General features: G+C 36.8%; 2 protein-coding genes across 2 annotated transcripts; one reads left to right on the top strand and one right to left on the bottom strand.

Moving 5' to 3' along the window:
- On the top strand, nucleotides 1,052-7,493 carry LOC107622768 (arginyl-tRNA--protein transferase 2). Its single transcript, XM_016324788.2, has 7 exons — nucleotides 1,052-1,380; nucleotides 2,939-3,266; nucleotides 3,886-3,924; nucleotides 4,431-4,581; nucleotides 4,986-6,125; nucleotides 6,443-6,755; nucleotides 6,890-7,493. Exons 2-7 carry the CDS (start codon nucleotides 3,152-3,154, stop codon nucleotides 7,004-7,006), a joined length of 1,875 nt encoding a protein of 624 aa, XP_016180274.1. The 5' UTR covers nucleotides 1,052-1,380; nucleotides 2,939-3,151; the 3' UTR covers nucleotides 7,007-7,493.
- LOC107623932 (protein yippee-like) lies at nucleotides 8,685-11,800 on the bottom strand. Its single transcript, XM_016326338.2, has 6 exons — nucleotides 11,653-11,800; nucleotides 11,471-11,581; nucleotides 9,835-9,878; nucleotides 9,560-9,668; nucleotides 9,410-9,465; nucleotides 8,685-9,077 (listed from the first exon to the last, which is right to left on the bottom strand). Exons 1-6 carry the CDS (start codon nucleotides 11,734-11,736, stop codon nucleotides 8,993-8,995), a joined length of 489 nt encoding a protein of 162 aa, XP_016181824.1. The 5' UTR covers nucleotides 11,737-11,800; the 3' UTR covers nucleotides 8,685-8,992.

Raw genomic sequence — 24,775 nt, 5'->3', positions numbered from 1 at the left:
AATAATAATAATAATAATAATAATAATAATAATAATAATAATAATAATAATAATATTCAATAAAATTATTAGAGATTATTCTACAAGAAATTTAAAGTTGAAACCATTTGATATTTCTGTATTTAATATAATCAAAAGATGTCTATTTTAAAAAATATGTTTGTATTAAAAGAAAATGTTTTAATTTGAATTTCAAAACATTATTATTCACCTTACTTGTTTCTAACGAAAAGAATGTATTAATATGCTAGTGTTGTTGTCCACATGCACAAAGCTAAGTTAATAATAATGAAAGTTCACATATAGGGAAAGTAAAATGGATGGGGGACTGCCTCAGAGAGAAAAATGTTCCCGAGATTAATTTGTGTATTAATTTTTTTCGGGACTAAAATGTCCGCTTTTAAAATTCTTGGAGACTAATATGGGTAATTACTTTGCCGAAAAATAAACTGGAGACTGATTTGTGTATTAATAAAACTTTGAGGATTGATCTGTGTATTAATTTTTCTTAAAGACTAAAATGTCTGCTTTTAAAATTCTTGAGGACTAATCTAAATAATTACTCTTTGTTTAATATTATTTTTTTGGTGGTAGAACTATGGTTCAAAAACCGGATCTGACCGGCCAGTGGATCGGCCAACTGCGAACCGTATGCTAATATGGTTCGGTTTAATACCAGAAACTGTCTTAAAAACCGCTCGAGAACCGTTAAATCGGCCGAGAACCGACCGGTCGAATCAAACCAGGATCCGGCCCGTTCTCATAAAATGTTGTCGTTTTGCGTTTAGGTAAAATGAGAAAGCCAGGTTCTCCAGTTCTCTTCTCCCTCGAGCCATTCCCATTCCTCCCTCGTTTCGTCGGTCTCTCATTCCCCAGAACACGCCCCTGGGTTACAGCGCCGCTGCCGCCGCAAGGAGTGGAGTCTGCACTTTGTTTGCTCAGCCGCAGCTTCTTCCAATCCACCACCGTCGTGCTCGTCGCCTGGCCTCCGTCTCTGTCGCGCTTCTGCCCCTCCAACTCCTTCGTTTACGGTAAACCTAATTTCCCCTAAGCTGCATCTCCTTCTTCTCGAGATCTCCACTTCTCATCCCTCACTCCCTCGAAGCCGCCGTCCCCACTGCAACTCGTCTCGTGTCGTTCCGACGTCGCGCAGCCACTGTTCCGTCGCGTGGGATCTGTTTCACCGCGCTCCATCCTCCTCTGCTTCAGTTCCGCCACGCTCCACCCTCCTCTGCTCCAGTTCTGCTGCGATCCACCCTCCGAAACTCCAGTTTTTGGCGGTCTAGGCCACCCCTTCTCCAGTTCCGCGGCGGTCCAGGCCACTTCTCCAGTTCTGCCGCGTCCAGCCCTCCCTGCTCCCTCACCTCTGTGCTCTAGAGGGTATTGTTTACTGTAATTGTTGTTTTAATTGGTTTAGGATAGTTAATCTGTGATTTTTCTTCTTCAATTATTGTTGTTGTTAATGTGGTTTAAGATTGTTGATCATGTTTTTGATTCTGTTGTTCTGTTGTCTTTAATTATATTTGTTTCATTGTGATTTTTTGTTCTTGAACTTGTTAAGTTGATAATTGTTAAATTGTTGGGCGGCTGCTGTTTTAATTTGCTAAATTGTTAGGTTGTTGCGATTTAATTTGCTGAATTTTCCACTCAAGTGTTGTTCATGATTATTTGCTAAATTGTTGTTTTGTATCTATTATTGTCCTTGAGATTATTGGGTTGTTGTGTTCTTCTCACATTGATAATTTGCTAATTTGCTAAATTGTTGTTATTGTGATTTTTGAGATTGAGATGGTCATTGTTTCTTGTTATTGGGTTGCTGGTTTTTCTATTCGGGGCTTGTTCTTGTTAATTTGTTAAATTGTTGTTGTTATGATCCTTGCTATTGGAATTGTCTTTGTTTCTTGTTATTGTGCTGATAATTTTTAGGAATGAATGATAGTATCAATCAAGAAGTATTTAGAGATTGTCCTCCTTTTTGCAAATTTGATGATTGCTGACAAACTTTGATGCCCATTTCATGTTTGGTTGTTTCTTTTGTTATTTGACTTTTGAGTTTGTATTTGGATGAAATTATAATATTGTGGTTGATGTAATACTTTTAATTTGGATGACATTTGAATGTTTATATTAAACTATAATTATGTTTTAGTGTGTTTATTTATATTTTATTTATTATTTTAAATTGTTTTGCCGGTTGATCACGGTTGAACCGGTTGAATCAGTAAACCAGTAATAGAGCGGTTTAATGACCCGTCCGGTTTTTAGAACTTTGAGTAGAACATTTTGTGTTTGTCATTTATGTGTGTTTTGATTTTCTTTAGTTAAGTTATGATGTTTGAAGTTGTTTTTAAACTTTAATGATAAATTATGAATAATTTATTGTGTGAAAGTGTGAAATTTTGAATTTGTTAGCGTAGAAATCATGGAATTTAAATATTTGAAATTATATATTGAATATTTTTTATAATTTTATTGTATATTTAATTAAATCGGTTCGACCTTGGTTAGACCATTTAATGACTGGTTTGGTTCTCGCAACCTTGGTCTATATATAGCGGGATATGTATGCCCATAATTCGATCCCGTCTCACTCCAAACAAAAAAACACTCCGCTCAAAACCCGGAGTGGTAAGTAATTACCTGCTTCAACTGGATATGGATAGAGCGATTATCTGCAAGTACAAATTGCATTATCACCTATAAATGAAAAAGCTGATAGTATTGGTGATGGTGGTTAGTCTTTTTGTTGTATGAATTTAAAATTTTCATTTATTATAAACAAAATTGTTATTAAATTAATTTTTATTAATATTTGACGTGGTATGTGGTTATCTTTTTTTTTTTTTAATCACATCTAACAAAAATCGAATTAGGTGTTTACTAAACTTTATATTTTTTTCACATTGACATGTTCTTTTACGAAAACATAAAAAAATAGAAAGGAAAACTGAAAAAAAACAAAAGAGAGGAAAGTGCAGAGGAAGCAAACTGGAAGTAGTGTGCGTGTGCGTGTCTGTGAAGACTGAAAGAAGCTTCTGATTGCTGTGGCCGCTACAACACAAGTCACCCAAGGAGGAATCCACATCCACAAGTAACCCAAGAAGAAGAAGAAGAAGAAGAAGAAGAAGAAGAAGAAGAAGGAGGAGGAGGAATGGCAAGCAGCAGCAGAACTAACCCGCGAAAGGAAAGCGTCGTCGTCGATTGTGGTCGCCGCCGAACCACTTGCGGCTATTGCAGATCGCCCCGCCGCTCTAGCATCTCTCATGGTACCCCCTTCCCTTTCTCTCAATTTTCCCTTTTTTAATATATAGTGTTCATTTATTCAATTGCTTCACGAATTATTGTTTTTCTATTAAGAAAACTCTCTTCGATTTCTCGATGTTGATTCAGGATGATTATCGGTGTTTGAACTATTCTTATGGGAAAATTTTTAAAGAAGTTATGTAATAAAATTGAAATTCTTAGTGTCTGAATTGTACTTGTGCTATAGAGAGAGCTAGCAGCTATGAGATTCACTTCTAATTTGGTTTGATTTTGCCATGTTTGTTTTGTTGGTGTACGTAAGAAAGAATTATTTAGTTTCGGTTTACCACAGTTTGTTGTTTGGTGTAACAAACTACGAACAATGTTCATTACTTCATTTGATGGTGTATTATTGAACTTTGCATGAAAATTGGTAGATACCATCTAGTTTTTAGAGTCTTATAGGGGTGTAATTTCCAATTTGGAAAATTCATTTATGTAGTTAAAATTTTGTTGATAAATTTGATTGAGAAGTTTTTCCCTTGTCTCTTTTTTCTTTGGATTTCTATGGACTCCCGTTTATGATGCTATTAACATAACAATTTTCTAACTAGTTTCTTTTTTCTATTATTCTTGTTGCAGGCTTGTGGGCGCATAGCCTTACTGTGGATGACTACCAAGGTATGTGCAACTTGTACATTGTTTGTCCATGATATGTTTCTCAGTTCGTATATCCACCTATTCACTTTCCCTTTTTCTAAATAAAGAAAATGTTGAGTGCTTTTTATGCTTTAATAGTTTTTTCTTTTGTAGTATGCTTTTGTTTGTAAGTGGATAACAAGCTTGATATTTACATTGTGAGGTGGTTCTAGCTGTCTTTAGGTTTGGAACAATGTGTTCATTCTTGATTGAAGTCAAAAGTGGTTCTGGTTTGTTCAATGTTTTACTCTTTTAAAGTGTTTATTTTTGAACAAAATGTGTTGTGTGATGCTATTATTTTTATATTGAAGTAGTAATCTTTGCATGATGATCTACTTCTTGCTTCCTTCTTTATTGTGTAAAGTTATAAATTTACTTCTGACATTTGGAAAGATTCTTGCCTTTTTCCATTAGTTTTATGGTAAAACAATGCTTGCATGCATAAATTTCTCATATGAACCCAGTTTCATTTTGATATCTTTTGCTAGGACTTCTTGATCGGGGTTGGAGAAGATCTGGATGTTTTCTTTATAAGCCAGAGATGGAAAGGACATGCTGCCCTTCTTATACAATTCGTTTGAAAGCAAGCGACTTTGTTCCTTCCAAGGAGCAGGTTCGTGTATCTAGACGATTGCAAAGGTATGCTTGCATAATGTGATATTTCTTGAGGCAAACACATTGTAACAAACTAATCATTGAAGTTAGAAATTCCCATTGTATATTTTTCTTGAGGCAAATACAATGTAACTTACTCTTTTAAGAAACCGAAAACCTTTACTTATTTATTTATTGGTTTATAAGTCACTATTTTCTATGGTCGTTGGGATGCGAGATGGCTGAAAATTTGAATTGCATCAATATATTACCTTAATAAGTTATGGTCTGCTTCTTCTTTCCCTTTTTTAACACTTAAGTGGGGTCTTCATTGGGGTTGAATATATTGGATGTTAGTATTTTCTAGTATAAGTATTTCAGATCCTTAGATATCTGCAGTCTGGAAATCTCCCGTTTCTTTTTCTCCCCTTAAACCTTCATCTGTATAGGTATTTAGATGGATCCTTGGATGCCAAAAGAGCTAATACATCTGAGGACGCAACTACTTCAAAGAAATCAGAAAGCTGTGTCCGTCATAAGGTCTCATCCCCCAAGTCAGAAGAATCTCTATCTGCCAGCAAGGAAGAGCAGAATGAGGTTGAAAACATTTTGCGCCATTTATCAGATCAAATTAATAAAATAGTACAGATGTTGATTGAGAAGGGGGAATTTCCTTCTCATATTGTGTTACCAAAACCTTTAGTCAGAAAGGTTTCACAAGGGAAGAAAAAATTACTAGCCAGTGGATCAGAAGATATGTTATATAGCAGCAATATAGCATTTCAAATTGCAGCCTCTATAAAAAGAACTCAATCAGGTGACAAGAATAGGAATAATTCCCAACCATCACAAAATGGTGAAAAGGAAAATGCATCATCTCCCAAAATTATTGCAGAAAAGTTAGTAGTGCCTTTAGATCCGATGGTGAAAAGTTCTGGGTTTTCTGTCAGGGCTTGCAATGGGCATATCAATTTCTATGCTCCTACGGAGCAAGTTTGCCAGAGTGAGTGTGTTCAAAGTGCTGAAACTTCTAAAAAATCTGGAATGAAGCGTGATATTGGTGGAAATTGTCTGAGTAGTCCTCCACATTGTCAGGTGAAAAAGCGAAAGTTTGAGATCAGAATGAATAGATCCAGTTTTGATCCAGAAGAATTTGCTCTGTATAGGCGATATCAGCTCAAAGTACATAATGATAAACCAGACCATGTCACGGAGACCTCATATCGCAGGTTTCTGGTTGATACTCCATTATTATTTGTTTCTCCCACCGGTGATAGCACTGTTCCACCTTGTGGCTTTGGCTCTTTCCATCAACAATATTTAATAGATGGCAAATTAGTGGCAGTTGGTGTTATAGATGTCCTTCCCAAATGTTTGTCAAGCAAATATTTATTCTGGGATCCAGACTTTGCCTTCCTATCACTTGGCAAGTACTCAGCACTTCAAGAAATAGGTTGGGTGAAAGAAAACCAGGCTCATTGCCCTAGTCTTCAGTACTATTATCTTGGCTACTATATTCACTCATGCAACAAGATGAGATACAAAGCTTCCTATCGTCCATCGGAGCTTTTATGCCCACTTTGTTATCAGTAAGTTAATTCATTTTGACATGTAAATGAAGCCACTTTGTCATGCTGCTGTTTATAAATTAATTTTTTCAGCTTTTACTTTGCCTCAATCTCTCTGCTTTTCTTTCTGGTCTTTTTTGATATTTCACTCTGATAACCAATTTGGTGCAATCTGCCAATGTCTATGCCTTTTGGCTTGATGATGTGAAAGGACCAAGTTGCACCATCGTAGTCTTGCCATGTATAAATATGGGCGTTATCTGGCTTACCTATCGTAAACTTTGATCTCATTGTGCGTTAGTTTTATTTTTCATGACTGACAGCATGCTAATCTCCAGGTGGGTCTCATTTGACATTGCAAGGCCCTTGCTTGACAAAAGGCCTTATGTTGTCTTATCAGATTCCTCCGTTTTAAAAAATGGCGATTCTTCCCTCCATCAAGCTACCGAAGATTCAACAGAAAGGCACCTTGATGACATTGACCAAGAAGATGCAAATGATGTCCGAATGGATGAGGATGAACAAACCGTAGACTCTGAAGAAAGCTCTGACGATGAACCTGAACTTGAAACCACTGCATATGGCAACGCGGAAAATTGTGATGTCAGCAGAGTTTTGGTTGGGGTAGAGGGAACTTGTTTGAGATACAGGGTATGCTTGTTAATTCTTTGGCGCATACATTTTTTTAGCTATTATGACAAAACTACTGCATGATTTGTGTTTTATACTATCTGACTTGCTCTTGGTGTTCTTTCTTGTGCATACTGAACCTTTCATATCTGAAGGATCTGCGAAATGCCTTTGGTCCTGAGGGGAGGCAGTATTTGGAGACCCAGCTGCAGAAATACAAGAACGTCGTGGGTCCAGAGTTATCTGAGAGAATGGTCTATTCTGTTGGATAATTTGAATCTTAGCTCATGAGTTTTGACAAGACGATAGTGCCAATATCCCAAGGAAAAGAAAGAAATATCCTCTCCAAATAAGTTCCATGTGTTTTGGGTGCTCATATGGTGTCGTGTTTTCGACAAGACGATAGTACCAATAAGAATACTATTTAAGGTGATAGTTTAAGTTCGTTAGTGACCATAATTCAAAATCTTGATTCTCGTATTGGTTGTGACCATATTTATGTGGTGCTCAACTGCTCAGGGAGCAAACAACAGGTGTAGTTGAATTAGGCCCTTGTTTTGTCTCTAGGAGTGGTATTGGTAACAAAAAATCAACTGTTGGAACCCTGATTTGGGGCTAATAGATTGTTTTTGTTGAAGATTTGTTGTTGCCCATTCAAATTTCTCATGCATTTTGCACATATGAAATTGAATGGAATATTTCTTTGGCAGCATTAATTGCCAAATGTGGAATGCAATGCAATGCATAGTGCTGTCAGTTGAATATCTAATAAGACTAATGCACTACTTTGACACTAATGAGTTTCAAATTTCATATCAAATTTATGCTTTAGAGGAACAGGTATGTTATAAGATTTACCTATGGTCATTAATTATGATGATTAATTAATTCAATTCGACTACTGGAGCCTAGTATTCACGGATATTTGACAGATTCTTTGCTAAAAGCCTAAAAGGAATAATAATCTATTTTCTTTCTTGCACATAAAGAAATAAGAATCCATATTTGGTCTAAATCCTACGTATCCACCATCGAGCAATTTGAACTCAAATGAAGAAAATTAATAGCTCTACAATGAATGGAGAAAGTTACTTTCCAACCAATTGCAACCTACCTACTCATTCCTTGGTTAATATGAGAATTGTGTCAATGTATCCAAATTAAATAAGAGTAGTAAATTCCTTCATTTAAATTTTAAGTGATTTTGTCATGTGTGATCCTTCATCCATTCATTTAAGAGAAAATATCTTAAACGACTCTGATAATTATCATAAAAACCAATGAAGTTTTCAAAAAAAAAAAAAATAAAAATAAAAAACTCTTTTTGTTTCTTGATCTTTACTTCTGTGAGATATTGAGACTAGTTAGTCCCTCCGTCAATATTTTTCTCTGGGTAAACAGAACATTCTTACATGGCATATTAAATTACTGATTTGTCCATTAAATGCCAACTAGGATTGATATCTTTTTTGTTGGTAGTTTTGTTGTCTTTTGGAATAATTGTTAGGAGCATTTTAGAATTTTTATCTATTTTTTCATACCTTTTTCATATATAATTGGCTAAATTTACCGTGTAAAGATGGAGAAATACTAATAATTTTTAAAAATTTTTTATTTCTAGAAATTGAATGAAGGATATATTTTTTAATCTTTTCACTGATGTTTAAAAAAGTTATTAAGATATTATATTATTAAGATTATGTTAAATCTTAAGTATACTCAATTTAAATNATTACCCCAAAAGATACCGAGAGCCTACCCAAAAAATCTGTCAATCTTAGCTGAAACTTAACGGACAGATCAAATTTAAAGAATTGATTTGGACAATTACTCGTGAGAACTCAAATGACAAAGTGTGAAAATCGCACAAGAGGAGTTACCCCATTAGACAAGACATTTTGAAGACTTTCATAGTTCATCCAACTATGGTATTAACTACTAAAACTGAAGAGCAGGAATTAGAAATTTCATCTTCCTTTTTTTCCTTTTTAAGATTAGAGTCAATAATAAGATAGATATACTTAAATTGCCAGTGTAAATCCACATTCGTTGAACACATGGTTAAGAGAAAATGAACCATATCATGCGAAAACTTCATATAACTTTATGATATGTGATCTTTCACTATCAGTTTAGAAAGTGAGACTCAGAAAACACGTTAAAAGATCTCATATAACCAAGTCATATGAAAATTTCAAATGAGATGATACGTGCCCAAGTTAAGTAATATACAAATGGAAATGGCAGGGTCAGGGTGATTAAGCATCATCAGCGTCACTTCCACCAGCATGAGCTTCATGAGTAATCCAATAATTACTTCCATCAGGACCTGATATCTTGTACCTGCCCAACAGGAAACAACTCGCGAGTATTGCTATGTCGAGTCGACAACCTAAAAGTTGTCGGACAACTTACATTGAGAGTAAAAAAAAAAGTACAAATACCAACTTTTGTTTCTCTTCTCTTTTTCAAAGAGTTTAATTTTGATGTACTAACAAAGTAAAATGTTTTACACAATTGTCCAATTATATCCGTTCTTTTGGATAACCATTTCCACGGTCAATGTAAAAAGTAATAATTTTTATAAACTATTTGCAAAAGTTGCCAATTTAAAGTTGTATGATGTAGAAACCCTGCCAGAGTTAACAATGCTTTCTAACAAAATTTCTACTCACCGCTCGAGCACCGATTTTCCTTCCTTGTACTTCTGGTTTTTCTCATGAGCAATCTCCTGTAAATAGTAACAATAATAAAAGAAAATGAATTAGAAGCAGCATAAGAACATGAAGAACCAATATGTTTGAAGCACTGCCTCGTAAGCTTACATATTTCCAACCAAGGATTGATCCGCAACCAACACAGAATATGTCAGCCACAGTATGCAATCCAGTTATCATCGTCCTCTCCTCTTTTTCTCCAACAGAAACATTCACACTGTCAAAGAATCAGAAAGTTTCAGCCTCATCCGCAAACAGACCTAATATGTGGCAACTTCAAGGATCCAAGAGGCAAGAAAGCAATGAATCACAAACTTCAAACTGTTTTGGGTTAAAAATTTGGTTACACAAGCTATACAGTGCCCAAATTAAGGATAACTTACACCTTGTTGAAAAGATAAGCTTTCCCATGTCTGGAATGGAAGGCCTGAATAATGACACAAGAAAAAAGAGAAGGCGAAAAAATATAGTAAGATTGTTTTAATGGAAAAAATCAATTTTAGAGATTGCAGCAATAGAAATTTCCATAAACATTGTAATTAAATGACTAAATTCAAGAAAATATTAACAGTATATTTCCTTTGAAAGATGAGAGTCCCCTCGCATGACGAGTGAAAACAGAACTCAAAGATAAGTCTATGGAGCTAAGGTGGATGCAACTTGAAGTTGACATGTAATGTAACTGATAGTTGATCAATTAAAATGCCCCTAAACACAATTGAAATTCACCAAATGTGATCATGAATATGCTAAAAATTCAAACTGAGAAACTGTGCCACTTTATCACAATTTATTTCCAGATCCTATATTCACAGAAAGTATCTAGATATCAGATTCAGAATAGCATGGATTTCCGCAGTTCGTCTGCATTTCAGTCCAATCCATTCTATTCACAACAAATGGTAAACATGATTCAAGGAATACAAACATACTCATTAAAAAATTAACTAAAAAACATCTTCATGATTTCTACATAAGAAGTTATACACAACATCTGAAACTCCAAAAAATACATCATACAGGAAAATAAAAATCAATCTCGAAATAAACATCCAAATGCATAGTTTTATATCTAATAGACTTTCCCGTGTGATAGTCTCTTTCGAACCAAAAGTATGGACTATGCAAAGATCCATCTTATCTGCTGCTTGAAAGTCAATGTTCTTTTATCCCCATAGAACCATTGCATCCAAATCCTATTATTAGGAACCGACTATCCTGACCCAATCCAACAAAAGTCTCATAAAGAGGGTAGAGGTCTCCAATTGAAGGGTTTTTTCCATGACTCAAATCCGACTAGTACATTGGATTTGTGTATATTTTGCATAGACCTTCTTTCTTTTTTTATTTGCATTATGTCAAAATTTTTTGGTTTTGGAACTAACAAAAATCGAATTCTAGACCTTTAGATCATAGAAATTCAACTATCATGTCATGAAACTACTTACCCCAAAAGCTTAAGCTTGCAGTAATAGGTACATAAATGGTTATCCTCTACGAATACCATGTTAAGAATAATCACTCCCAATTGAGGGTTCTTTTCAGGACTCAAATCTGACTACCACATTGGATTTATTTAAATTTTGCATAGATTTTCTTTTCTTTTCTTTTCTTTTTTATTTTCCTTATGCTAAAACTTCTTTTATTTTAGAGTCAACAAAGATCAAAGTCTAGATTTTTAACTCATAAAAATTCTGATATCATACCATAAAATTATTTCTCACAAAAGCTTAAACTTAAACTTAAACTGATAGAAAGAGAGAGATAAATTGTTATATCTCTAACAATACCATGTTAAAAAGCAACGCGTACATAGAACAAAACCAACATTGATCAAGTCAAGCCCCTCAAGTGATGACACTATAGCTACTCATTCACATTACATGGAACATAACAAAGCAATCAACATTCAACAACAGAAGAGCGAAACAACAAATGGGACTAAGAATCTGTTAAAAATGCCATCTACCCAGAAGAGTTTTTCACTGAAAAAAAGTGGGTAATCGATCAAAATGGAACCTTGGAGATGATGTCTTCAGATATGGCAAGGTGGGTGCGGCAGTGTTTGCAGCTATAGATCTTCCCTTCAAGATTGATCACAAACAACCTTCCCATGACTTTGCTCAATAACTGAAGATCATAGAAACGATGATTAAGAAGAAAATAATGGTTGAAACTTGAAGTTGAAGATGATGATTTACCTGTGCCTCTTGATATTGGTACAGTACACACAGTTGACAGTACACACAACAAGTTGCAACAGATGTGGACACAGAACAGAACATAAGCTGCTACCTGTGTTTGTCGGTTTCCTGGTTTTTCTTATTTTTTTTTGTCTAAATGTGTAATGATATATTTTAAAATTTGTTTGGTTGAATAAATTAGTACATGAAAAAAATTGGTAGAAGAGATTAAAATAAAAAAATGTAAGGGTGAAGTTGATGCACAATAAATAAAACATAAAATAAGAGATAACTGTTTGTTAATTGTTAGAAGAGGTAGATAGGAGTAGTGGAGAGAAAATTAAAACGGTTATCTCTCACGTTATCTCTTACTATCTACGTAGGAGATAACTGTTTCGATTCTCTTTCCACTATCCCTATCAACGTCTCCTAACAATTGACTTTTCAGTTATCACATCTTTTTGTATTTTATTTATTATATATCAACTTTACACTTTCCATCTTTTAATTTTTAGAAGTTTCTTCTCATCATGGAACTTTCCTTGAATATCGTACGAATTTTTTATTTTTCAAATTTAAATCAATTCAATTGGATCATAATTTAATCTAAAATTTTTTATATACTCTTTTTTAGTATTAATTGATTAAATATATCCATTTTAATCTCTTCTACTAATTTTTGTATACACTAATTACATGTTAAAAGTTTGAATTATTGATTTTATTATTATTTTTAAAATTTTCTTTTTAAAATACATGTATCTCGTTTTCACGAGATATGTATATATCTCGTTTACACTTTAAACGAGATATACACGATCGGGTCTACCTATCGTTTATAGTGTAAACGAGATAAAAAAAATATTTATTTTGATAAATATTTTTTAAATTATTTATTTCAATAATTATTATATTTATTTAATTTATAAAAATAAAAAATCCAAAAATATTTTGTACGTTGTTTGAAATTATCAGAAATGTCAAAAAAAAAAGAACAATATATCAATATAGGTGATTCTAGAAATATAAGGGTAAACAAAAAATTGAAATTATTTTTTATTTTAAAAAGATGAATTTGTTGAGACAAATTATACTTCTTTTTTACTTTTTTTATGTTTTAAAAATTAAATTAAGAATGAAAATCACCATGAAGCACCATAAGTAATTAAGTACTCAAAATCTCAGATCATGCATTGGTGGATTATATAAAAATAAAAAGATTTTTAAAGAAACCTTTATTTATTTATTTATTTTGTCTCTCAATTGGATATAATTTTCATTTTTTATATTTTAATCATATTTATAGTGCGTAGGTGTATCTTTTGCTTTATGTAAAGGGACACGTAAATAAACTAATAAAGCACCTGCAAGGACATTTCGATGCTAAAGTTAGTGTCCGTATAAAGAGGCGGCTAATTAGGACAAGTAGCGTGACGTACTTCTGGGGAGGGGTAGGTCTCTCCCCATTTATACTCTGTACTCGGGTGAGTCCTCTACGGTTATGCTCACTCGTCTGGAAGCTTCTGCTAGCTGCTTAGATTTCTTCTGCGGTACGAGAGGTGACATGCAACTTTGAGTTTGGGTCGATTGACCCAGTGGGTCGGTGACTTGTAGTTGGACCCAGGGTCCGTAATGAGCTGGGCAGAATAGTGCCCCCAACGTGCCAACTGTGAAGCCAGAAGCTCGTGGTTGGCGCGTTCGAGCTACTTGTGCCCATTTTGGCCAAGCCTTCTTGAGCTTGGGAGTCAGTCAGTGGAGTCTGCACATCCAATGCGTGTGAGTTGCCCCCCAATATGGCCGGGGGTGTCGCTTTGGTTTTCGTGCTGAGCATTAAATGCTCTTTACGTTTGATTTGAAAGCAATGAAAAAGTCAAATTCACCCTTGTCTTTTCGTGTAAGAAACGGCTTAACCGCTTTAGTAAAATAATAAATTTTAAGTGTCCGGAGTAGATTCAAAATTTAGAAGTTTTAATTTGAAAATATAAAGGTGAAATTTGATTTCAATGAATTTTTCTGAGTTATAAAATGTATCTTGTCGAAAAGTTTTTGTAAAAATGCATACTGGCGCTTAAGCCGATAGTACTGGCTTTAGACTATCCAGTAGCGTGTTTTGAGAAAAATAAGATTTTGAAATTGATTTGTTGTTTTGAAAGGACAAAAATAATTTAGAATTGAAAACCGAACACTAATCTTAAAGGTTTTAGCCCAAAGTGGGCCAAATGAACCAAAAACACTTAGCGGATTGGATCGGGCCCAAGTGGACCCAAGTCCAACATATATATGCCCTGACTAATGAGCTTTGAGCTCATTTTCCATCACAAAGAGAGAGAGAGAGAGAGAGAGAGAGAGAGAGAGAGCGATTGACGAGCTGTTTGTGGCTACACGAAACTCTTACTGAGATCTTCGATTCTAGCTAGGCATTGTTGGTAAGATTTCTCAACTCGTACTCCAGTTTCCAGCCCTATATTTCTGCATTTTTGGATTTGGTTTTGAGTAGATTTTGTGATTTTGCTTGTTTAGGTGTTCTCTAGTAGCGGGTAATTATTGGGCTTTGCCCCAATCACCGTTAGACAAGATAAGAAACCTCTATATCCTTGTAGTTTGGTGTAGTGTGAGCTTTAGTTGTTAATGCATGGTTATGTTGTATGTATGAAGCTTGTTTTTGGAGTTGGTTGTGGCTTTTGGTTTGGCTTTGGTGATTTGGAGCTTGAGGGAAGCTTGTTGGAGCCAAGATTTTGGTATTTGCATATATTGAGAATTGGCCAAGGTATGGTTTCGGTTTCTTTTATGTAATATGTAATGTTTCTGGACACTTAGGCTAGTTGACCTTAAGATAGGATTGAATGTTTGGGTGTATGTTTAATTGTATGTAAATTTGATGTTTGATGATAAGTTGTATGGAGGTGGATGATGAATGTTATGATTTATTATTGTTGATGAGGGTTTGATGATATTGATGATGAGTGGGAGGTTGATAAGGGGTATGAGGGTTATTGGTGTTAATGATATATTATGATGTTAGTTGATGTTGATAAGTATATATGTTGATTGTGGTAATATGAATGTTGATAATGATTGCTAATGTTGAGGTTAACTGATGAGGAGTATGAATATTGATTTTGATGACAATTGGTGAAGGATGTGAGTTTTATGAGGATAATGTGAGGAATAAACATTTAGATGGATTTGGTTAATGTTAGATATTATTTGGTGATGGTTATTGAAATTGATGAGGATTTGTAGTGGTTGTTGATGTTGTTGTTGGTTGATGATGATTATGAGTGTTTATGATGGTTTTGGATGTTGATGATTAAGGATTTTGACGGTGTTGAATGGTGTAATTGGGATATTATGGATGGTTGAGTTGGGAGAGGAAGGGTATGGCCTTTTATGTTGTTTTTGTATTGTTTGGGTTGTGATTATTTTGGTTTTGAATTAGAAGTTTTGGTAAAATTAAGGTTTAGAGATTTTTGGTGAACTTTGACAGATCATATCTTGAGCTACGGTTTTTGAAATTGAATGAATTTTATATCAAACTAAAGATAATTCAAAGAGCTTTAAAATGATATAGATTTTGTAGAAATTGAAATTTTTTAGAGAAAGATATGAACGTCGGAAGTTGGTGCCAGAAATCTGAAATTTTGTGATATTGCAGAATTGTGATTTCTGGTTTGTGTGCGCACGCACACACTGGTGCGCACGCGCACACTGGTGCGCACGCACACATTGGAAGGTGCATTTTGTTGAGGGTATTTGCACGCCTTGTGCGAGTGAATAGAATTGGAAAATTTTACTCCTGTGCGTACGCACACCTCTATGCGTACGCACACATCTTGAAAATCCTCCTGGGCGTGCGCACGCACACCCCTGTGCGTACGCACACTGCTCTGTTTTTCAATAACAACCTTGTTTTTAACTGTTTCACCTTTCTGACAAGCTTGTAAAATTTCATAACACTTACTTAAAACCTTTTTACCAGTTTTAGGGTCTTGAATCAAGGGAAAAATAATAAAGGAATAAATAGGGGTAGGGGTGTTCGCAGTGCGGTTTGGATCGGTTTTGAGTCAAAAATTCATCCGATCCGAACACTAATTTTACTTGCGGTGCGGTTTGGATTTGATGCATTTTTTAAAAAAATCCGATCCGATCCGATCCAATATGAAGCGGTTTGGATTGGATTGAATTTGCGGTTTTATAAATTAAAAAAATTATATACATATACCAAGCCTCAACATCAAATTTTAAATAATCAACAATGACATAATAAATCTCAACAATATCTTAAAAAATCAATAATAACATAACAATAGAAATAAAATTATAGGTTAGTTAAAATAAATAAATAAAAAATATTTTGAACATAAAATATTTATTAAATAATAATAATATATGAATAATATAAAAATATATAAAAAATTAAACATATTATAAGTATAATTGTAAATATAATAAAATAATAATATTATAGCACATTGTGCGGTTTGGATTGGATTGGATCGGTTATGAAAATTAGATCCGAAATCCGATCCGATCCAGCGGTTTGCAAAAAAGATCATCCAATCAAATCCGAATTAGTGCGGTTTTAATCGATTTTCGGTTTGAATTGGATTGGATGAGCGGTTTAATTTGGATCGGTTTGGATTTGAACACCCCTAAATAGGGGTATTGTTAGTTATGAGTTTAGAGCTGGTGACACGGGTTTGGAATGTTTGTGTAATTTCTAGCTTGAATTGGTGAATGTTGAGTTGTGAAGAGTATGGTTGAAGAGATTTATGAGGAATGGGAATGCTTATGATGAATTTGAAAAGTTGGAAACTGGTGATGTGATGGTTATGATGAGTTGAGAACTTGGAAAGGAATAATGAGGAAATTATTGGATTATATGGGAGTGTGCGGAGCCTATATCTCTAGCGTGGCAGATTTTTCTGCTGCATGAATAGTTGTTGTTGAGAGTGTGCGGAGCCTATATCTCCAGCGTGGCAGATTTTTCTGCTGCATGAGTAGTTGTTGTTGTTTCCTTCTCTGCTGCATGAAGTGTGCGGGGCCTATATCCCTGACGTAGTAGACTCTATACTGCATGAGTGTACAGGGCACTATATCTCTGGCGTGGTAGAAAAGGCTACATCCGGGAAGATGTGTCGGGTTGGCATTTACGGACCGACAAGTGATATCACGAGCCAATAGGACAGGCATTCATCATATGCATCTTTTAGGTGCTTGTTTGCTTTGATTACTTGAGTTTGCCTAATTGTATAATATGCCTACTTGCTTCTTGAATTAATTGTGATATATGAATACTACTTGTGTTTTACTTGCGTGCATTATTTGTGATTGTCTGGTGCTGAGGAGGTTAGGTAGGCGGTGGTGACGGGATCACACGAAGGTTAGGTTGGTGAAGGTTGTGGGATACAGCGGTGTGACTTGTTCTAGTTAGAGACCCCCTAAGTTTAGATAACCCTGCTTATGGTTTATGGTTTATTTTATTTATTTACGTTAAGCTTGAATATCTGTTGGTGTGAAGTTCTAGGATTGCCTTCGGTGTCCCGGAACCTTACATCTTACATTATTGGGCACTGTTACCATACTGAGAACCTCCGGTTGAGACAGGCGAAGCAAAGGAAAGAGAAAGACTAGCCTGCGTAGTATTACCAGGCACACCTCTGGCGATAAAGAAGAGAGGCCAGGCCACATTCTCGTCGGCGATACAAACATCGTCCTTGGGTGACCGAGGGGCTCTCGATAAGAGCACTACGCTAGCTACTCTAGTACATTCGCTGTCCTCTGGCAGCACAATGCCAATTCAGCCTTAAAGCCAGAATCTAGTGGTGGTTCCTTACCCTTACAGAAGAAAAGAGATCTGTTATTGTCAGCCCTCTATCCTCTATATTAGGCTAAGGCGCTCATTCCATACTTTGTTGTTATTTTTTTCAAATGCAGGTCGTAATTCACCTCGGTAAAATTGCAGAGATGGTGACAGAGCGGAGTATGATTCTTTCCTTGTTTATTTCTGTTTTACAGTTGTCATAGTATTCTCTCACCTTTTGTATATTTAACTTTGTTGCATTAGAGGCTTTATTTTCTAAAAACTTTGAGGGATAGGTTGTTGCTGTTTTAAACTTCAAACTCTGTTGTATTCAGTTTGACTAGCCGGCCTGAACTCCGCAGGTTGTGACTAGTGATCTTTCTTGTGTTTTACTTGTCTGTATTACTTGTGCTTTCTGGTTTTGAGGAGGTTCAATAGGTGGTGGCGATGAGATCGTGTGGAGGGCAGGTTGGCGAAAGCTGTGGGATAGTGGTGACTGTTAGAGTAGAAATCCCTTAAGTTAGATAAACCTTTTTATGGCTTTCAAGTATATTTATAAATTTTGAAATCTATATGCATGTGGGGAGACCTAGGACTGCCTTTGGCTTCTCAAAACCTTATATCTTATCTATTGGGCACTGTTACCATACTGAGAATTTCTTATTCTCATACCATATGTTAGTATTTTTCATATGCAGGTTGCAACCCACCTCGGTGAGTTTGCGGATAGTGACAGAGCGGAGCATAGTTCAAGTTAAATTTGATTTACTTATTTTGTTGTAGTCTCTTATTTTTGTATACTTTATGCTTTAAAGGCTTTACTTCTGAAAACTTTGAGAGATAGGATGTTAGCTGTTTTTATTATCAAAACTCTAATGTAGCTTCTGTTTAAACTAGTCGGCCTAGATTCAGTGGGTTGCGACTAGTTCTCTTTTTGGATATTGAATATAGAACTTGTTTATTTTAATTATTTCCTTATGTATCCTGGAGCTATCTACAAGATTGATATGTATTATGTATTATGTTTTGTCCTGTTCGTGCTTACACGTTTAGTTATCGTGTGCGAACGCTTCGCGTTTTGTATTTCCGCTTTACGCGACTTTGAGCTTTACTCCTTCATCGATATATATTTGTGGACATATATTATATATTATAAGCTTTAGAATTGCCGTAACCTTTGATTAACTTTTGCTTTACGGCTAGAGGTAAGGCTTAAGGTAATTAGGGTGTTACATTTCGCGCTCCCCTAGACGGTTATCATTCCATACTCTTTGGCCCTCTCTTCCGTAACTTCTTCACTTTCCTCACACATTCTCTCCATCTCTCTTTGCTTTCTAAACATTGCTCCTTCGAAGTTCAACATCCCTCTGCGAATCCCACCATATTCTTTCTTCGTTCATACCTTCCATTCTGCACTCACTGGTGCGCAATCTTTTCTCTTCTTCTTGGGTACTGGTTATTATACTTGCTTTTGCCATTGTCTTGCCACATGTATCTTTTATTGCTTTTGGTGTATTTGGCTTCTTTCTAGCTTTCTGTGATTGTTGCTTGCCTAGGCTAGATTCACTTTCGTTAGCTAGTTTTTTTAGGGGGGGTACCATAGACGTCTTTTTCCAGGATTTAGACCTTGAACTAGTGCAAATAGTATAGAGTATTAACATAGCAGAGTATAGTTCCATCCTTTCGCTTTATTTCGAATTTTTGACCTCCCAAGTTGACTTAAGTGGTGCCCCCACTGTAGGTATGGTGCAGCAACTTGCAACATGCAATATTGTGGATCGCTACATTTGGATAACCTCTGATGTGAAGGACACGGCTTCCCGGGTAACTTGAGAGGAGCTACAGGAGCTTCGTGATTCTGGGGCCTCGTGTGGATGGGGCCCGGAGGAGGCGAACTATCAAGTCTTCGTTTTGGGTGATCGAGAGCGCATTTGTCACTTGAACATGTCGACTCCCCGGGTAGTTGATTGGATGTGAGTGTACAAACCAATGTTCACTACATTAGGTCTCCGTCTTCCCTTCTCTCCTTTCATCATCTCTCTGTTAAACCGTTATGATGTCGCCCCATCACAACTTTACCCAAACAGCTGGGCAGCCATCCGTACCTTTGAGATGGTTTGTGAATATCTAGAAATTTTGACCTCTGTGAATGTATTTTTATACCTTTTCTTACTCACTAACCACCCCCGAGAAGGAAAGCATAAGAAAGCTACCTTTCCTTCCAGGCTGTACAAAATAGGCATATCTTTGGCCTTTTTGAAGACTCTTTTCATGGTTTCAAGACCAAATACTTTAAATTCAGACCAACTTCGGGTTGCCACCTATTTGGTTGCTCGGGTGTTTAGTAGATCTGTAAGGTAGATAACGGAGCAAGAAAATGAGAGGATCTGGACCCGAAAGTGAGTTGCTGGAGTGGCGCGTTCGGCCTATTTGTCGGCGTGTCGATGGGTGGAGCCACCTGCAAGGACACTCCAATGCTAAAGTCAGAGTCCGTACGAATAGGCGGCTAATTAGGGTTAGAAGGGTGACATACCTTTGGGAGGGGTAGGTCCCTCCCCATTTATATCCTGTACTCGGGTGAGCCCCTTGTAATAAGGCCCACCTACCTAGAAGCTTCTGCTAGCTGTCCAGGTTTCTCGTGGAATGGGAGGTGACGTATGGGTCGCCTCTTAATCTGGGCCGGTGGACCTGTTAGGTCGGTGAATTGCGACCGGACCTGGGTCGTGATTGGGCTGGGTCGGAATAGTGCCCCAACGTGTCAACTCTGAAGCCAGGAGTTCGTGGTTGGCACGTTCGAGATACTCGCGCCTTCTTTGACCAAGTCCTCCTGGGTCCGGGAGTACGTCACGGGGGTCCGTGGTTCCAACGCGCGAGGTGCCCACATCCGCTGCTTGGGCGTTGCTTTGGTTTCTGATGAGCGGATAATTTATACCCTTTTTGGTATTTTCTTACATAGTTTTTAGTATGTTTTAGTTAATTTTTATTATATTTTTATTAGTTTTTATTCAAAAATCACATTTTTGGACTTTACTATGAGTTTGTGTACTTTTCTGTGATTTTAGGTATTTTCTGGTTGAAATTGAGAGACCTAAGCAAAAATCTAATTCAGAGGCTGAAAAAGGAGTGCAGATGCTGTTGCATTTTGACTCTCCTGCACTCGAAATAGATTTTCGGGAGCTACAGAAACCCAATTGGTGCGCTCTTAATTGCATTGGAAAGTAGACATCTTGGGCTTTCCAGCAACATATAATAGTCCATACTTTGTCCGAGATTTGATGGCCCAAACTGGCGTTCAAAGTCTGCCTAAAAATTTTGGCGTAAAACGCCCAAACTGGCACTAGAATTGGAGTTAAACGCCCAAACTGGCACCAAAACTGGCGTTTAACTCCAGAAAAAGCCTAAGCACGAAAAAGCTTCAATGCTCAGCCCAAGCACACACCAAGTGGGCCCCGGAAGTGGATTTCTGCACTATCTGCACTTAGTTACTCATTTTTCTGTAACCCTAGGTTACTAGTCTAGTATAAAAACTACTTTTAGAGATTCATTTAGTACCTCATGACATTTTTCACACTTCATATTGTATTTCTGACGGCATGAGTCTCTAAACCCCATGGTTGAGAGTTAGGAGCTCTGATGTGTTTCAATGGATTAATGCAATTACTACTGTTTTCCATTCAATCACGCTTGATTCTATTCCAAGATACTCATTCGTACTTCAATCCAGAAGTGCTAAGTGCGAGACACCCCATCATGGTGAGATCTATCATTTTACCCTTTTATGTATAGTTCTTGAATTCTTCATTGTTTTGTGATTGCTTAGCTATAGTATTGTTTGATTAGATTTGATTGTGGATACCTTAGATAACTTGTTCATGAAGATTTGCATTGATTTTTCAATGGATGGATTGATTGTGTGGTAGAAGAACACCCTATCTTTGGGTATTGCATTGATTTTTGGGTGTTTTTGACATCTTTGGCTTGTTTGGCCCCTAAATTCATGATAATTAGGCATTCTTTATGTCATTCAAAAAAGGGGGGCGTGTGCGCGCACTACGCGCGTACGCGCCCATAGGCCATTCACAGCTCCTGGGTCATTTTCCAGAGAGTTATGCCAATTCTGTGCCAATTTTGAGCTCCAGGCACAACGCCACTCACGCGTGCACGCAACTAGCACGTATGCGTCCATGGCCCCATTCGCGCAAAGCGCGCATGCGCGCACTAGCCGCGTACGCGCCGATTATGCCAGCTGCAATTCTGAGCCATTTTCCCGAGAGTTGTGCTACTTTTGGACTAATATTGTGCCTTTAGCCTGACTCCACTCGCGCATATGCGCACCTGGCGCACACGCGCATCTCGGACAAAATGCATATCGATGCGCAAGCACACCGTGCGCGTCCGCGTCGATCGTGCAAATTCAACTTCTAGTACTTTTCCCGAGAGTTGAGCCAAAATTGTGCCCACATTGTGCTGAGGGCACAACCCAAACGCACGCACAAGCGCACCTGGCGCTCGCGCACACACCTGCACACCACCACTTCACACGTACGCACTGTGCGTATCCGCGCCCCTGCTGATTTTTGCCCATGCACGCGCACGCGTGCATGGCGCGCGCGCGCCGGTCTCACGACCCAAGTACATTGAGAGCGCGCCCTTTTCTTTTCAATTCTCCTTCCCTCTTCTTGCCTTCATTTCTGTTCTTCACTTCTACCCCCTACCACTTCTACCACCTCTCCTCCGACCACCACCGGCGGCAACCACCACCTCCGGCGGTCCCACACCTCTCTTTCTCCTCTCCTCTCTCATACTCCTCACTATCTCCTCTCTCACTTACATCCCCCATTTCTCTTCTTCTTCTCAAGGTACTCTCACTTTTCTTTTTTTCTATTTTCTTGTTTAGTTCTCTCTTTTCCTTCTTTCTTTCATTAGTTGCATTCCCTTACTCTTCTTCTTAGTTAGTTTCCATTCATGTTTTGTTTATTGGATTTTCTTCCTTTTTTATTTTCTTATGGGTGTTAAAAGTGGAGATTACTCTTGCATTGATGAGTTGGATTGTCTTAATTGCATTCCCTTACAATGTGTGGTATGCTATGATAATTGATGTTGCTTTGTGGGATGTTACATTGTCTCCCTTCTCTAATTTTTGTCATAAAAAGGGATGCACACCAAGTGTTTGATGAAAGGCATACATGACTTTTTGGGTTAAATTTGACTTAATGTCTCTGGTGCGTGGCAGAAGTTAGGCCAATTAAGAGATTATAATATAATAGAACAGCGTTGCGAGTATAGCTCTTAACCGGCTAAAATCCGCCTCACCAATTTAGAAAGGTGTCACAAAAATTTAGAATAGAAAAATACTGGGAGTATGAGTCCCAGGTCGTCTCCCAACGAGTTGCAAGAAAGGGTGCTATTTTATTAATTAGGAATTTCCAAGAGAGTTTGAGTTTGGATAACGAGTAATTAAATAACTGTAAATTAAAGCAATAAAAACTAAGAATGATTATTAATATTCTAGATAAAAGGCCTTGACTGTGGGAATGATTAATTGGAAGTTCTATCCTTGTTGGGGTCTCTTAAGTGTAGTATTAAAAAGGTTGTTATTTTCACTTAGTTAACCCTTACTAAATAAAGGAAAGTCAAGTGATTGAGCTAACTCTTATTCGCAAATCCTAGTCCTCTCCTTTGGGAAGGTCTAGCGTTAGTAAATACAGAACTAGCCAACAACTTCCAGTTTAATCAGCACTTAAGCCTTCCAGTAAATACAGAACTAGCTTATCAATGCACGTGGATTTATAATTTTTCTAGTTTCACATGAGTAGGTACCCAAATTTCCAATTATTTTAGAATAACACATTCCCTTATTAACCCATGTTCCCGCACTTAATTGACACACAATTTCTATCTTAAGCTAACCAAAGATTCAATTTGGGATATTACTTATTTTTCTGCTTAAGGCTAGTAATGTGGTAAAATATAGAACAAATGGGATTAAAAGGCTCAAATTGGCTAACAAAGGTGATTGAAAGGGTAGGCTATTTGGGATAAGTGAGTTAATAAAATAATGGCCTCAATCATATGCATGCATATAACACATTAAATATTGGACATTGATGAGCGGATAATTTATACGCTTTTTGGCATTGTTTTTAGTATGTTTTTAGTAGGATCTAGTTACTTTTAGGGATGTTTTCATTAGTTTTTATGTTAAATTCACATTTTCTGGACTTTACTATGAGTTTGTATGTTTTTCTGTGATTTCAGGTATTTTCTGGCTGAAATTGAGGGACTTGAGCAAAAATCAGATTCAGAGGTTGAAGAAGGACTGCTGATGCTGTTGGATTCTGACCTCCCTGCACTCAAAGTGGATTTTCTGGAGCTACAGAACTCGAAATGGCGTGCTTTTAATTGCGTTGGAAAGTAGACATCCAGGGCTTTCCAGCAATATATAATAGTCCATACTTTGGCCAAGAATAGATGACATAAACTGGCATTCAACGCCAGCTTTCTACCCCAATCTGGCGTCCAGCGCCAGAAAAGGAGCCAAAACCAGAGTTGAACGCCCAAACCGGCACAAAAACTGGCGTTCAACTCCAAGAAGGACCTCTACACGTGCAACACTCAAGCCCAGCCCAAGCACACACCAAGTGGGCCCCACCAAGTTTTTGGCGCCGTTGCCGGGGATTGTTTGAGTTTTCGGCAAGCTTTTGGTCCGGTAACATCAGTGCCAAGTCTGATCCGGCAACAACGCCAAGTTTTTGGCGCCGTTGCCGGGGATTGTTCGAGTTTGGACAACTGACGGTTCATCTTGTTGCTCAGATTAGGTAATTTTCTTTTTGTTTTGTTTTCAAAAATTTTTCAAAAATATTTCTAAAATTTTATCATCTGTTTTCGAAAATAATAAAAATGTTTTCAAAAAAAATTTTTTTATTCAAAATTTTTAAGAATGAATTCTAGTGTTTCATGAAGCATGTTGGAGCCTGGCTGGCTGTAAAGCCATGTCCTATTCCTTTGGGAATGAGTATGTCAGGCGTGTCATGTCTGAATTACATGCTGAAGCTTGGCTGGCCATTGGCCATGTCTAGTGTTTTGGACCGGAGCTTTCATTGAAAGCTTGGCTGGCTAGTGAGCCATGTCTAATTCTTGGACTGAAGCTTCGGACTAAGAATGCAAGATTCCTGGAATTCATATTAAAAATTTTGGAATCCTTATTTTTCTTTTTCATATAATTTTCGAAAAAAATCCAAAAAAATTTTGAAAATCATAAAAATCAAAAATATTTTTTGTTTCTTGTTTGAGTCTTGAGTCATATCATAAGTTTGGTGTCACTTGCATATGCATCTA

This window comes from Arachis ipaensis, chromosome B10, assembly GCF_000816755.2.
Source record: "Arachis ipaensis cultivar K30076 chromosome B10, Araip1.1, whole genome shotgun sequence".
Classification (NCBI taxonomy): domain Eukaryota; kingdom Viridiplantae; phylum Streptophyta; class Magnoliopsida; order Fabales; family Fabaceae; genus Arachis; species Arachis ipaensis.
Note: the sequence above shows the minus strand (reverse complement) of the source record. Positions and strands in the feature narration are given on the sequence as shown.

Excerpts from the sequence above, each read along its gene's own strand:
- LOC107622768 (XM_016324788.2), top strand. The coding sequence starts at position 3,152 with ATGGCAAGCAGCAGCAGAACTAACCCGCGAAAGGAAAGCGTCGTCGTC. Across the intron at positions 3,267-3,885 it reads CCGCTCTAGCATCTCTCATG|GCTTGTGGGCGCATAGCCTT; the intron begins GTACCCCCTTCC and ends TTCTTGTTGCAG. Across the intron at positions 4,582-4,985 it reads GTATCTAGACGATTGCAAAG|GTATTTAGATGGATCCTTGG; the intron begins GTATGCTTGCAT and ends TCATCTGTATAG.
- LOC107623932 (XM_016326338.2), bottom strand. The coding sequence starts at position 11,736 with ATGTTCTGTTCTGTGTCCACATCTGTTGCAACTTGTTGTGTGTACTGT. Across the intron at positions 9,669-9,834 it reads GCTTATCTTTTCAACAAGGT|TGTGAATGTTTCTGTTGGAG; the intron begins GTAAGTTATCCT and ends ATTCTTTGACAG. Across the intron at positions 9,466-9,559 it reads CAATCCTTGGTTGGAAATAT|GAGATTGCTCATGAGAAAAA; the intron begins GTAAGCTTACGA and ends TACTATTTACAG.